General features: G+C 28.7%; 1 protein-coding gene across 1 annotated transcript in view; it reads left to right on the forward strand.

The window, feature by feature from the left end:
* LOC136082261 (uncharacterized) overlaps positions 1-8590 on the forward strand; it is a 9900-nt gene extending 1310 nt beyond the window's left edge. Inside the window, exons 1-5 of the mRNA XM_065800873.1 lie at positions 1-744; positions 1325-1375; positions 1462-1560; positions 8244-8333; positions 8468-8590. The exon at positions 1-744 is cut by the window's left edge and continues 1310 nt beyond it. Of these exons, the coding sequence (XP_065656945.1) occupies positions 711-744; positions 1325-1375; positions 1462-1560; positions 8244-8333; positions 8468-8553 (360 nt within the window). The 5' untranslated portion in view covers positions 1-710 and the 3' untranslated portion in view covers positions 8554-8590. The remainder of the gene's footprint in view (positions 745-1324; positions 1376-1461; positions 1561-8243; positions 8334-8467) is intronic.
* The last annotated feature ends 7389 nt before the right edge of the window (positions 8591-15979 follow it).

Here is a 15979-nt window from a genome sequence, read left to right on the forward strand (position 1 = left end):
TACTGTAGTTTGCCGAATACTTGGTCTTTTAAAAATTAGTCACCATATTTCTTTTTAGTTAAATATGGGTCTTCCTTGTATGGTGCTCCCAATCGTTTATAATACTTAAACTTTTGACATACGATGATCTCCTTTCTTCCTTTTCTCCGCCCAATGGCATATTTTGTATTGTAATATAAGCTAAGAATACATTGGTTTAACTATATTGCAGACGTCAATTTTAAAGAAATAGAAGTTTGTTTACTTAATAAATAAATAAAAAAGACTACAAAAATTTTTTTTCTTTTTTTGGGAAATTTTTTTTGTCAGTTTGTCTGTTGCAATCATTTGTTTACGTTTCATATCTTGGTTACCAATAGTTCATTAAATTTATCGCTTAATTTTTATTTGATTCTTACTTTACGGCAATAAAATGATCGTAATAACATTATTAATTAATTTTTAGATAAAATATAAATAAAGCGAGTGTGTTTTTTCGCATTTATTTTCCTTTTACGTTTGATTTACAATTAAATATTAAACTTATCACGATCCTTTATACATTTAAATGATTTCAAGGGGGCGTTTTTTTAAGGATGTTAGTAATAAAACTGAGTTAGGTAACTTTTCTAATTATTTTTGGAAGCAAGCAAAGTTATAGTACAAGTAAAAAAAGAAATTAGAGCACTACCAAAGGACGACTGCAGTCGACATCAAACTAAACGAAAACAATGAATAAAGTACACACTCGCTTACTGATTATAGGTATGTAATTTAAACTTATTTCTAAACTATTATTGTTATATATTTATGCTATACAATTTTACCAGCCAAGCTGTAAAAATCTTTTTAAAACTTTTTTCTTCTATTTTCTTAAATATTGTGAAACCTAAATTGCTCAAACCAAGTTTTACATAATTCAAGAGAAGTCTAAAACTCACAACTATCTTTAGAACGTTTGTAAACTAACAATTTAAAGTATAGGTCTAACTGGTATAGATTAGTTTTATACCCTAATACCAATACCAGACTTTTCTTCGAGCCCAGAAACGTTTAAATAAGTTTGAGAAATCAAAATTTAAATATTCACTAGAGCCCACTAATGAATCATGAGGTTCGTTGCACGACTATATTAAAAAGGGCATTTAATAGAAAAAAAAGAGAAAAAGGAAACAAGCTGTTTGCTGTACTACAAAGTATAAGGGGGATATTTAAAAAAGATGTTTTACTCCAATTGAAAGTTTATATATATATATATATATATATATATATATATATATATATATATATATATATATATATATATATATATATCCTTATTTATTATATCATGAAATTTACTTAGGATGTTTATTTGCACATATGAAGTGTGTTCCGATTTATGAAGTCAACGATGGTAAGCAATAAAGTAAAATACCACACAAACTATTTTAGTTAACAATCTTTCATTTACGCAAGATTTTTACTGTTATTTATTTCTAGAGAAAAACGATCTATGTAAACATGCTTATACCAAGAAATTATTATACAGTCTTGGAATGAGTGCTGATTCTTCTTTGTGCATTTTGCAAGACAAAAGAGGTACGTACGCAACTTTCAAAGAAACACAACTTTTAAAAAGAGTTGTAAATAATATAAAGTTAAAATATTTTTATAATAAACACACTGGATGACATACGTTTTGTCTATAAGCAACTAAGCAACTAACGGACCGGATTTTCTTAAATTAGAGATTATTAAAAAACAAAACAAAACAAAAAACACACTTTCTCAGTTAACGATATAGTTTTTACATACACCAATATAAGATTTTTACAGTTAATCAAGTCGATTAGTTTGTCGCTCGTCAACAGCGCCTAATTTTATACAATGCTTGGTATATTCCTTGATGCAAAACTTTTCTAACTGTGTGTTGTACCGTGAAACGGTATAACAACACATAGTTAAAAGAGTTACGAACTAGTCGCATAAATAATTACCAATTAGAATAATTAGAAATTAAAGTAAAGATTATATAGAAATTTAAGTAACAAATAACTATAAACTATTGGAATTATCTTATACAACTTTACGATACAACAGAAAAACATTATAAAACAAGTTAAAGTAACGAAAGTTACTTTAACTTGTTTTAGGATAGGCTACAGAATTGGCAAGTATTGTATCTATCTGTTTTAATAAAAGGGATGCAGATTCTTTTTGGATTAAAGTTTTATTTTTAAGTATTAGGAAAGTTTATTTAATTTATGAAAATAAAAGTTTAACAGTTTAATTATTAAGTTCAACTATCTGTTTTTAAATGTAAGTTGGATAATTGCTTCTTTGCTTCTTTAAAAGCGTTTTATTAGAGCTCAATTCAGCATTGATTGCCAGCCTGGTTGCATTACACCACTGCATTACTTCAACTAAAAGTTTATTATACTTTTATACTATATCACGAAATTAAACTTATACCTCGATTATACTGACGATAAAACACAATTTATTTTAAATGCGCTTAAATAGATATTTAAAAAAGGTGTATTAAACAACAGTAAAACAATACTGTGAGGTCGTTTTTTCAATATAAAAAGCTTGTTTTAATATATAACAACCTCGCCATGTTATTTTATTGATGTTTTATACAGTTTATAACATTAAAAATATAAAACGCGTTTAAAATAAAACGTGTTTTACTGTTTGTGTAAAAGGGGTAATAGTTCAACAACTATAGCTCACGCGTAAATTATTCAAATTCTACCGAATGCTACACTAATTTGAAGCATAGCGTCTTACCTCGGGTTTAATTTAACAAAATCTTTTTTTGCAACATTTTGTTTTCAATTTTGATATAGTTAATTAATTAAAAAATAATTTAACTTCTATTTTTCAAACAACTTTCTTTATTTGTTAGTTACTAATAGCAAACCATAGCAAGATATTTCAAAAGCCAAAAGGAAAAATTTTCAGGCATTTCTTATACTCGAGTAATAAGATTTAAAAAAAATACCATCAAAAAGCCTTATAAAAATTTTAGTAGAAATTTAGTTGTTTATGTGTTTCCATCAAAACAAAGAATCTTCAAAGTCACACCCAGGAGAAAAAGTTCTATAGAACATCTATAAACTTTTGAAACATATGACCTATAGAAATTCTATAACGCTTCTATACAAATTCTATAGAACTCCTATTAGTTTCTATAGAAATTGATATAAAACTTTTTTTTCTATAGAAAAAAAAGTAGAAAAAAGTTCTATAGAAATTTCTATAGAAGTAACCAGAGATTCAAAGAAATTCTATAGAAATCTATAGAATTTCTTATAATAACTAATTTCAGTTGTAGAAACAAAACAGTTTGTCTTTAATGGGTGGACGAAAGGCAGGCTTTGCAACTGCATAAATGCTTTTGGATTTTTGTCCATTTTAGAGAAATGCAGTGTATTTACTTATAAATGTTAATTTTATACTAAAACACTAACAGTATCTTTGAAAAAATATTTAGACAAGAGTTTGGAATTGTGTGGTATAACTAGAAATAAAGTGCAAACAATTCTTTGAACATTTTTTATGGAAAGCAAATAGAGCAACTTGAGTAATAGAAGAAAATAATAAAAAAAGAAAAAAAATATGGTTAAAAAAAATTAGATGAAACAATAGAAACGTGTAGTTATGATAAAAAAATGATGATAACAACCCAGTGGGCACAGGGCCTAAAATTGACGTTCAAAAGACGTTCAAAAGACGTTCAAAACGTATAAAAGTTGTCTTTTATACGTAAAGAGCCCACATAAAGATTAACTATAGCGATTGCAGGGTATTATATTTATTTAGTAAATAATCTAATAAATAATTTTGAAAATAGAAAGAATGGTTATGTTTTAATAGGAAATAATTATTGCGTAAAGTCTAATTTATTAATTTATTTAAAAAAATTTTATTAAAAAAAAAAGCAAATAATTAATTTTATCATAACCTCCTTATAGATTCAAAATAAAGTCGTACTTTTCTATTACACATATTGTACATACTATTCTATTTTGTGTTTATTTAATAATTAATTCACAAAAAAAAATTTTTAGGCTTAAAAATAGGACTAATTTTTTGCTAGACACCCCGCAGATGCGGGTCTAGAGCACACAGTTACGTCATAAGGTTGATCATGTTTAGCGAAATGTTTACAACTTTTTTTAAAATTTGCTTAAAAAGAAAGCAGATTTTAATTACTTATTTAATTTAATTAATTAACTAATTATTATTTAAGTTCGACAGCTTGTTTGAAGCATCAACAAAAACCAGATATTATTCAGTTGTCCCGATATTTTCAGTAATCCTAATATTAATTCGTGGATTATTCATGGTAATATAGTGGATTAATTATGGGTTGATCTCACTAACGATGGATTGAACTAATAAAAAAGAAATGGTTCTTCAGTATAAATTTTCAAGAGATGAAATAATGTTTTTATAAACTAACAATATGTTTGTGAACGTTTAATAAAAACTTATGAGGGTTGAATATTTGATGAAAATCTAATTCAATATTATGATCGCAAGGTTATTAAAGGTTGAAAAGAAGAATAAATTTAAATGATTTTATTATAATTTATAACTTATCTTCTTCTTTAATATCAAAACACGAACATCGGAAAAATAGCGGGCCATTTTTATGGAAAAGTTTTCCAAACATTGTTGTCGGTAAGAATATTTCACTTGATCAGTTCAAAATTAATTCAAAGCGGTGTTTATTACACACAGAATTTGATTTATCTTGATTCAAGTGTTTTTTTTTTAAAATAGATCAATAAAACAAAATCGTCTAAAACAATCAACTAAAAAACAATATAGTTAATTTAAGGTAACCTAAAATTTAATTACCTTGTAAATTCAAAAACTGAATGAAATAATTATTGACTTTAATTATTATCATTAACCGCATTAATTTAATAACTTTCTAGTTCTTTCTTTTTTTTTTTTTTTTTGTGTTTTGTTTTATTTGTTTGTTTCTTGTTTTATTTAATTTATTTATTGTATTACCTATTAATTAAGACGATTTTATTTTAATGTTAATATTTTTGTAAATATCTATCTTATTTCTTAGTTTAAACTTTATACTCTTGAGAAAATTTATTTTTGTTGATAACTTCGTTTTTCATTCCAAAAGGTGACGATTCGGAATAAGGAAACATAGTAGGATTACCTTTGCTTTAGTGGCAGAATTTTCACCGAAGCTAGACCTGTTATACCTGCACTTATACCGGCACTCATACCTGAACTCATACCTCCAGTCATACCTTTTTCAATGATATCTTTGTTGGTGACAATGGTTTGTTCTTGTGTGCCTAAAAACCAATTAAATTAAATTTTTAAATTGTGCATGCAATCATTCTTTTATTGAAACTCTGAACATGGTTCTGCAGAAAACTTTTCAGATAGATGTAACACATGAGCAACACATACTTTGTAACTTCTTGCATGAACATATATGTTCGTTTTATGAAAAAATTTTTGAAATCTTGTAGATACTGTAGGCGTTCTCTGATACTTATCTATATTTCATTATTTGTAATAAAACATAATCCTATTTGGTAGATTGATAACCTTAATGGTTATCTCTCTTTCGTTTTATTTTATATCTTAAATTTTTTAATTGAAATATTGTTATTAAGGTTTTGTTTTATTTCTAAAGTTTTGTGTATATTTACTGATATATATATTGTTTATAATAAATAAAACAGTAAATACAATACGCAATACTAAGTATGTAAATTTTTAAAATTCCTAAAAACACCATATCGGAGCTGGGTGATAAGCCAACTTGAATTCTTTTTGTAATCTAAAAAACTTGTTTGTATCCATAAAAGTTTGTGAATTTTTTATTATTTTTTAAATACATTGTAAACGAATTAGTTTTTTACTAACGAATTAAAAAATGGCGGATTATTTATTGAGGCAGAATAAACACTACCTAGGGAACCCTAATCTCGGAGGGTCCCTCAATTTATAAATATATTATAACTAATGGGTTAAAAAAAATTTTATAATTTATAAACCCAGGTTCTATGAGTGGTGTGCGCCGCACCAGGAACCATAATAGTTTAAAGACCTTTAAAAATATATATATATTTTTAATTATTTTAACAATATTTTTTGATGTTGAGGGTTTAAATAAAAAATTTACGTACTTGATTTACATAAAATTGATTAGTACTACCAATATTGTTATTTGTATTAGTTAAGTCTCATTAGTTCAGACTTTGACGTAAATTTGTTTTACTTCTCAATAAATCGGTTTCATCAATTTCTTGGTTAATTACTAACAAAAGAGAAAACCAAACACGGCTATTATAAAAGTTACAATGTAATTAGCATATGCTAAAATATCTAAGACAAAAATTTCGAAAGTAAACTTAAGGAAAGCATTAAAAGAAAATGATTAAAATAAATATTGAACTTCACTTATTTTCTTTAGTTTATTTTAATAACGTCTTTTAGATTTTAACAGATTTTAAATAGTAAAATTAACAATGATTTACTGATTTAATACGCAATCATGAACAATTTCTTTATCAATCTTTTAAAAATTTTTTCATTTTATCTATGTTTTTTAATGATACTTTTTTGTTGATTTACCCGTTATAACGCAGCAAGATTTTGTAAGTCTTTATCCTTTCTTATCAATACATTAGAAATTTTGAAGATACTTGCTTAAAGCACGATAAAAAAGTTATGGCGCTGTGATGTCCTAAAAAGGATTAACAAAGTCAAAAAATTGATACAAACTGGAAGTCTGAACTTACAAGCCATTAGAGAGAGTACCACAATCTTTAGTTGAATAAATCAAAGTTTAACAGGTTTTGATTTCTCTTTCTCTCTTCTTTTAATGCATGAATTTGATTATTATAGTTTTTTGGGAATAAATTTTATCAAGTATTCTTTTTCCTACTGTTTTTTTTTGATAATGGCCTGTATAATAAAAATGTCTACAGATCACAGCCAAGGTTGATCCGGCAGTGATTGTAATCACAAATTTTTACCGATAAAAAAGTAGAGTATAAAAAAAAAGCTTAATTGAGCTGCGAATTTAAAAAAAAATTTTAAATCACAAAATCCTAATTATTTTTCAAGAGAATTGTTTAAATATACTTCGTTCGAAAAATTCCTTTATTGAAGTAAAGCGGATTAAGCGGTAAAGGGTAAAGCGGGACTAATAATAGTAAAGTATTAATAGACTATTTATATAGACATAGTAGGGTAGAGCGGGACTAGTTGAGCATAAGAGAAAGTTGGGCTGTTAAATTATTTCGAAAACAACGAATAGATTATTTCTTTAAATTCAACCGATTAACAAACTATTTAGTGTAATAACGTTAAAGTCTTTTCTATCGTAAAAAGCCTCTTTAAATCTTTAAATTGTTTAAAAAAACTTATATCAGTATACTATATATCTAGACCATATATATATAGACTATAAATCTATATTCGTTTAATAGACTTTTAAACGATTATAGATTTACAATAATTATTGCTTGATAGTCTATTAAACGATGTCATGAGTTCACAACAAGGAATAGAGCCAAACTTTTAAAATACTTATTATTGCATCCCAAGAACATAGTTATAGTTCTGACTAAGTGTAACAAGTCAGTCATTCAAACCTGGTGAGTAATTCAAATATAATGAGTCATTCAAACCTGGAATTTTCTAAATTAATATCCATCTTCAAAAATACCTCAAAACAGAATTAATTCTAACACTTACAGTTGTTAAACTCTTTTTTGAGACTCTCAACACATCTTCCTACAACACATACATTCATTTATACATACATACATACATACATCATACATACATACATAAATACATACATATATACATACATATATACATACATATATACATACATAGATACATACATACATACATACATACATACATACATACATACATACATACATACATACATACATACATACATACATACATACATACATACATACATACATACATACATACATACATACATACATACATACATACATACATACATACATACATACATACATACATACATACATACATACATACATACATACATACATACATACATACATACATACATTCACATATTCATATATTCACACATTTGTATGTATATAATTAAAATAAACTTAAAATATAACTCTTTTAAATAAACTTTTTAATTATAAGTATATAATTTAAATAAACTTAAAATACGTCTTTTTTAAAAATATGCTTAAGCAACATGAAATTTTTATTTGTTTCAGATGTGGAAAGTCTATTCACTAGTGTCCTGGAAACTATTTTTTTGCGTCAAGTAAGAAAAGAACCAGAAACCGATTCAACAATAATTGAATGTATTTTTTTAAAAATTTACATTTTCAATTAATGATTTAATAAAATTTAATTCTAATATATAGGTTTTGTTTATGTTGATTATTATTAAAAGTTTATTGAAATATTCATACTTCTTTGCTTTTTTTACGTTTAGCGAGAGAGTACTGTTGCAGTCCAAAATGCGATAGTTTTATGGAAAAGCTTGGTAAACCACACGTTAAACTTGTTAAGTGTACGTGACTTTTTAGTCAACGCAATAAAAATTTACTAAAATAAAGTTAGACTTTTTTCTCATGATTTAAAAATCTAGTTTTATATTATAGTAAATTTAAATAACAATTTCAATAAGTGTACGGGTATTCTAGATAGGTTGATTGGTAGTTTTTACTACTCCAGTGGGCACGTGTCGTCCGAAGTACGTGTATTATACGTCTCATAGACGTCCGTAAGACGTCGGACGTACGTGTCCCTGACGACATATGACCACTGGGACGTAGTAGTAAATTTGTACCATGTTCGTAATAAATTTATACTGGGTTGCGCTCTTCGAAAACAAAGTCTTAATGTTTCAAAATGACGTACATCTTTAACTTGACATTTTTCACGCTTTGAATTTGAATTAATATAGCTTGTAGTATTAATTATTTTTCCATTGCAACCAAAAACATTTATGGCTATATAATTAAAAACAATCATGGCTATATATATATATATATATTTTTTGTAAATCACCTCGCCAAAAAGGCCTTTACAGATGAAGAGGCTACTTGTAGTTACAACCCTCTCACAACTCTATAACTTCGAAGCACGAACATTGACTAACAAGGTCGCTGCGCGGAGAAACAAGTTGAGCACGGTAATACCAGGGACGTGGTGGAAATCGAACTCGGAACCTCTCGCTTATGAAGCGAGCGCTCTAACACTACACCACTACCGCATATAATCAAAAACAGTTTTTAATAGTACTACTTTCAACATCAGATTGTAAAGTTAACAATTTTTGAAAGTCATGTTTTTGGGCATAGTTTGCTTTTCTCTAAATTTTATTAATATCTATAAATATCTGATTTTATATGTATATGCATACATACATACATACATACATACATACATACATACATACATACATACATACATACATACATACATACATACATACATACATACATACATACATACATACATACATACATACATACATACATACATACATACATACATACATACATACATACATACATACATACATACATACATACATACATACATACATACATACATACATACATACATACATACATACATACATACATACATACATACATACATACATACATACATACATACATACATACATACATGCATACATACATACATACATACATACATACAGACATATATACATATATATATATATATATATATATATATATATATATATATATATATATATATATATATATATATATATATATATATATATACATATATATATATATATATATATATATATATATATAACAGAAGACACAAGATGCAAAATGGTACTAAATCTTAGGAATCTTGTTAATATCAGAACTAAATAGAAAAATTATTATGACAATGTTATAAATATTCTAAAAAAGGTCATAATTTGAAAATATGAAAAGAAAAATGTGTTAATACATAACAATAATTTTTATCAGTTCTGAAAAAACAAGTTTTAGTGTTCTTAAATAAGGTACAATAAGAAATAATTTAAAATTCAACTGGAAACTAGATTTTCTTTTCTTTTTTTATCAGTTTTATTTTAAACGAACTTAAAAATGGAGTTTACAACTCTACTAATAAGTTTTTTTATTTAAGTATTTTCATTTTTGTTTCCTTTTCTTTGGAGCAACTTCTATTAATAATCTACAGCATTTAGTTAACTGATTCAATAAAATAAACCTTAACCCTTTAAACTTAACCGGTTAACTCAAAGACTTCGAGTTGAGTACATCCTCCAGACGTTTAGAAACCCATTTCCTGATATTTTCAAACAAACAACACTAACTCTTCGGACTGATATTCACAAGTAGAACTCAATCAAGAGTCAGGGGCAGCGTCATCGGATTTATTAGTCTGAATCAGCCAACTTTCAGTCCTTGTGCTAAACATTCTTATTTCACATAAATATAAACAAATAAACGTTTAAAGTTCTCGATGTCTCGAAGTTAGCTATTTCAAGATAGAGAGCTGGAGCACAGGGCATGGATTACCAGAACTATTTAAAATGGTAGGAAGAATTATTTCAACTGGTTGAATTATTTTAATTAGAAGGAAGATGATAGCTTTTTTTCTTACGGCAACCTCAGAGCAACTTGTTAATGCATATAATGTATAGAAGAAAACTTTTTACTATAATAATACAATAGATATAGCACGAATTTTTCTGTTTTATCTGATAAAAGGTTGATAAGTTTCTGTACCTTAAAGAAAATCTTTTGAAAATTGTAATAAAACATGCTAGCAATACGATTCAGCTCATTCTCTGGTCAACATATTTTCTGGTATAAAATAATTGTACTGCGTCTCATTGTATTTATTTCTTATTCCTAATATTCAAACTTTTAATGGAAAAAATAAGTATATTGGGTCCTGTAAGTCTTTTAGATTTGGCGTAGTCAAATAAGAGATGTACAGTTAAATTTGGTGAATCACTTTTTGCTTGATACAAGTAATCAATATATAAAAGCGTCTCTGTTAAACTTGATTTATTTGTTATGAAAGTTGTTTTAATTTCTTCGTATTTAGCATTGTCATCAAAATTGGATAGATCAGATAACTCTCTGAATTGTTAAGAACGACAATGTTTTTGACCAAAATGCTAATATTTTATAAAAATATCTAACAGATTGAAAGGTCACAACATTTTAACATAAGATCTCCAAAAATCAGAGGTATCAGTAAGACTTAGTAAGCAAAAATTAGTAGGACTTCCAGGAAAAATAATTTTCAGTAGTTTTAGAAATACTCGATATAACAATAATAAACAGTTATTCTTGAGTTTTAATGAGATCGCTTATTTGGTTTTAACCTCCTAAGCTAGGTTCTTAGGTTCTCAACTTAGGTTGAAAGTAAAACCATGTATAAAAATTATGCTTTGTAATTAAAACCATGTATAAAAATTTGAAATGCACTTGATAAGTTTAAAAAAAAAAATCACTTGTAAAGCTGAAACTAAATATGGCGCTTTGATTAACAGTACTAAAGATAATAATGAAGTCTTATATAATTTAAGCGAAATTGCATTTAAACTAACTAAACATTCTACTCAGCAAACATTATTGTAGTTGATATGCAGTAAACCTATCTAGGCCTAACTTTCCAAAGTGTAATATAGTGGCTAGTAGTGATGTGCGAAACTAAGATTTTAAGTTCAAAACGATTCGAAACGAAACTAAGCCACTTTCGTTCGAATTCAATTCGATTCGAAAGTACGCTGCACTGATATTGAAATTTGGTATTTAAATGGTAATAATTTATAGTGTGTGACAGAACACAGAACAGAATTGAAACATTATACATTTTATATTTAATAACCAATCATATTGCAGTTTTATAATATAAACAAAATACTAAGCAACACAGACTAAACTCTAGAGTCAAATAAAAGTGAATGAAATCAAATAAGACTAGTATCATACAATACAATTACAATGTGTAATAATTCAAGTTAAAAAAAATCATGTCAAGTACTTGCAATGCAGTGCATAGAATAAAGACTAGGACTAGTATTATATTTACAGTTATATTTTAACTGATAATACAATACAAGAAAAAGTACAATGCTATAATGAATGCAAATGCTATACAGTTATGGAAAGTAGTAGTACATGCATAGGCAATTTAAAATAGTAGTACATGCATAGGCACAGTTATGTAAAGTAGTAGTACATGCATAGGCAATTGTTCCAGAAAGTCCGAGACCTTAATCTACAGTGTACTGTACTGACTGTGGCTGGCAGGGCAGTCTGGCTTCGGTACGCTACTGCTATGTGCTATACTACAAATTTTCGTAAATAAAAGTTAGTTCAGCCACATGCTCAAAGAGTAGATTACATCGCCTTCTTGTAACAATGTTACCAGACGTCGAGTTCAATCTCTCCGAATTTACAGAAGTTGCTGGAATAGCCAATAGTGCCCTCGCTATTCTTGAGAGTTTCGGCAGACGGTGATGAATGACTTTCCACCAATCAAGTACATTGGCGTTCATTCCAATAGGAGGTTCAATCATATACATTCTGACCTCCTCTTGCACAGAAGCTGCATCATCAACTGGCAGCATCCTATTCGCAGTTGCTGTTGTAAGCATGCTGTCGAAGTCATCGCATAAACTACTTGGCTTGGAGGCTGCAGCTGATGTCCGACCAGGACCTGAACCAGGACCAGCACTTCCAAAAGCAGGAGCGGGAGCACCAGCACTAGCAGATGTTCCTACAAAGTATTATATAAAATACATATAGATGTAAAACTAAAATAGCAAACAGAAATGAAAACCTATGCATTATTGTTTTATTATTCATCTGTAATTAAATTAAACCACAATGCAGCAAATCTGAAAGTTAAATCTGAAACATAAAACGTAATTGAATTGTACCTCGAATTAAGTTCGTGTCATGATCGCTCAAGGCACAATGTCCACCTCCACCAACACCAGTACCGCCACGAGATCGGAATTCCTAAGAGTACTGATGAAGACTGTCTACAACAGTAGCTTTCTGTTGTTCAGAGAAGAAGATGGATTTGTAGCGTGGATCAAGAAATGTACATGCTGCATCAGGCATAGCTGATATGAATTGCGGAAATCGTCGGTCTAGTTTTATCTTTAATTTTCAAGCAATAAGTACACCACAACCCTTATGTGAAGGATCATTGATGAATTGCTGCAATTATCTGATTTAAGCCATGCAAAGCCGGAATTTTCATAGACAACGTTGGGTAGTTCTTGCCACATAATTCTCTACTTGCTTGTTCAAATGGAGCAAGAATTGTGTGATAGCCTTCAGCAAGCTTCCAGTCAGCATTAGTCAAGTTATCAATTTTTTCACTTATTGCTAGCTTTGCAGATATAGCATCTTTTTCTTCGCATAATCTCTTTAGCATAAAGAGATTATGCGAGTTCCACCTAGTAGCAACATTGATTATCAGTTCTCGTTCTACCTTTCCTAATCGCTTCTGTCTCTGTGCAAATTCTGTGTAGCCTGGCAGCTATGGTGATAATGTGACACAATACGACAGCTTTTGGAAGGGACAGCCTGCATTTTATCAATTTCACTCACGGTATCATTGATGGTTTATTGTAAAGTGTGATCAAAACAAGAAAGATCATAAAATGATTGTGAGAGATTCATGGCGCTTTTCATATTACTACCATTATCACGCAACGCACAAATTGGAACAGTCCGAGGAAGCTCCCAATTATCAATAGTTTTGTCTAAAGATTCAAGAATGCTTTCGCCGGTATGTTCTCCTGGAAACGGCTTGTTTTCTAATGCAAATGTCTTTAGCTCAAATTCAGGGCTTACATATGACAGACAGAAATAAATAAATGGATCTTGCGCCCTCGAAGTCCACAGGTCAGTCGTGAATGAATATGAAGAAATATCTTCAAAATCTCGATATATTTCATTAGCGGTTTTCTGTTTTACACTACAATATAACTCAGGTACAACTGATCTTGAAAACGTAGTTCTGCTTGGCACGAGATATTGTGGTTCCATTAATTTCATCAGTTCTTTGAATCCTCTGCCTACTACAAAGTTGTATGGCAACATGTCTAGAGCAAGCATGCGACCAACCGAATTCGTTATAGCGATGGCATTTGAACTTTACTTTGCTTCTTATTTTCATTTTTCAGTTCTTGTTCTACAAGTTTTCTTTTACGATTCTCTTCATTTCTCGCTACCCACTCTTTATGCACTTTCGGATGAGCATCACGTAAGTGAGCATAAAGACCTGTTGTTGCTCCAGTTGGACACTGAACAGGTAACTTGCATGTTCCTATTTTGCAAATGCCTTTTAATTCTATTGCCATTCGTTTTTTGTCTAATAAAAAATTCGCAGACAATACTTCGACAATTACCATCGTTACTATCCGCCATTGTGGAACTATATAAGTTTTTCTTTTACTTTTAAACGATAAAATTCGATTAACTTTGGGTTCGCTTCGAAACAAAAATACTATACTTCGAAAATTCGAATTGTTCGAAACTAAAAAAAAAAATTCGATTCGAAACAAAACTAAAAGTCAGTTTCGAATTCGCAATCAAAGTTTCGAATTTCGCACATCACTAGTGGCTAGTCTTCGGCTAGCCACTTTTGATGGCTGCCACTAATAGTCCATTAAGTAATCGATGAGCAAAACTACAGTTGACCGCTAAAAATACCTATATGTATATCCACTGAAAAAACGCTATTAAATGTTTGCTGCGTATTTTAGCAGTGCCAAATTTAGCAAAAAATGTTTCATATTCTAGAATGTTTACCTCCAAAAGCAACCAATCTTAATTGCATTGAAAATTTTTACAAGAATTTGAAGCTGCTTTTTAAATAGTCAACTAAACACAGCAATATGATTCGACAATATCAACGGACACGTTGTTATAAATGCTTACAACTTTATTAAAAAAATTTCTCTTCAAAATCTTTTTGTATTAGACCGAGTATATTACCAGATCAACCTAAAATTGTTGCCGATATTCAACGAGTAGCGCCGATATTCAACGGAGGAGATGTAACTAGAGTAACTAATCGTCCGATCTCTACTTTGATTTCTGTAATTACTGTATTTTTAAAATTTTTAGAAAGGATCTTTTATAACACAATCAACCCTCATCTTTCTACAATTAATATACTATTTATTAATCAACATGCTTTTAAACAAAAAAAAATCGACTGAACATGTAATACTTCAGTTAACATGTAGTCTTAACTAGTCGTTTGGTTAGCCTAAATATATATTAGGTATATTTCGTCCCTTATCAAAAGCTTTTGATTCTATTGACCATCAAGTTCTTATAAAAAAGCTCGAATTATATGGAACCACAGCGCAATTGAAGCAGACAAACTATTTTATTTTGTCCCTTGAAATTGTCTCATCGATTAATTTAAAAATTCTCCGCTTAAGTCGAACATCGGATTACTTAAACTTCATTAAGTCAAACCACTTTTTGTTTCCTTTGAGCAAATTTCTTTGGACTTGAACTTTTTTTAAGGGAATTAAAGAAATTGACATAACTTATGTTTTTTTTTAAAGGAAATCATTCCATTGAAATCAAAAATAACTATAGCCTAATAATTTCTTTCTTTTTTTTTTTTTTGTTATATGTATAATTTTTTTTTTTTTTATTTTAATTTAGGTGCCCCAGGAAGTCCTTACGGTCTTAGCACAGAGCACCGCGGATGAGCATTTAATTGGAAGTTCGCGCCTCTTTCATAACCAATGTCGCAAACTTGCCCAAAGGATCCTTTGATTCTGAGGCAAGTGCGCTACCACTGCGCCACGGCTGGTCAAATTTTTTGTATTGTAAAAAATTGTAAAAAACTTAAAGTCAAAAAAATTTTTCAATGCAATTAAGATTTGTTGCTTTTGGAGGTAAACATTCTAGAATATGGAACATTTTTTGCCAAATTTGGCACTGCT

This window comes from Hydra vulgaris, chromosome 07 (assembly GCF_038396675.1).
Source record: "Hydra vulgaris chromosome 07, alternate assembly HydraT2T_AEP".
NCBI classification, from domain to species: Eukaryota; Metazoa; Cnidaria; class Hydrozoa; order Anthoathecata; family Hydridae; genus Hydra; species Hydra vulgaris.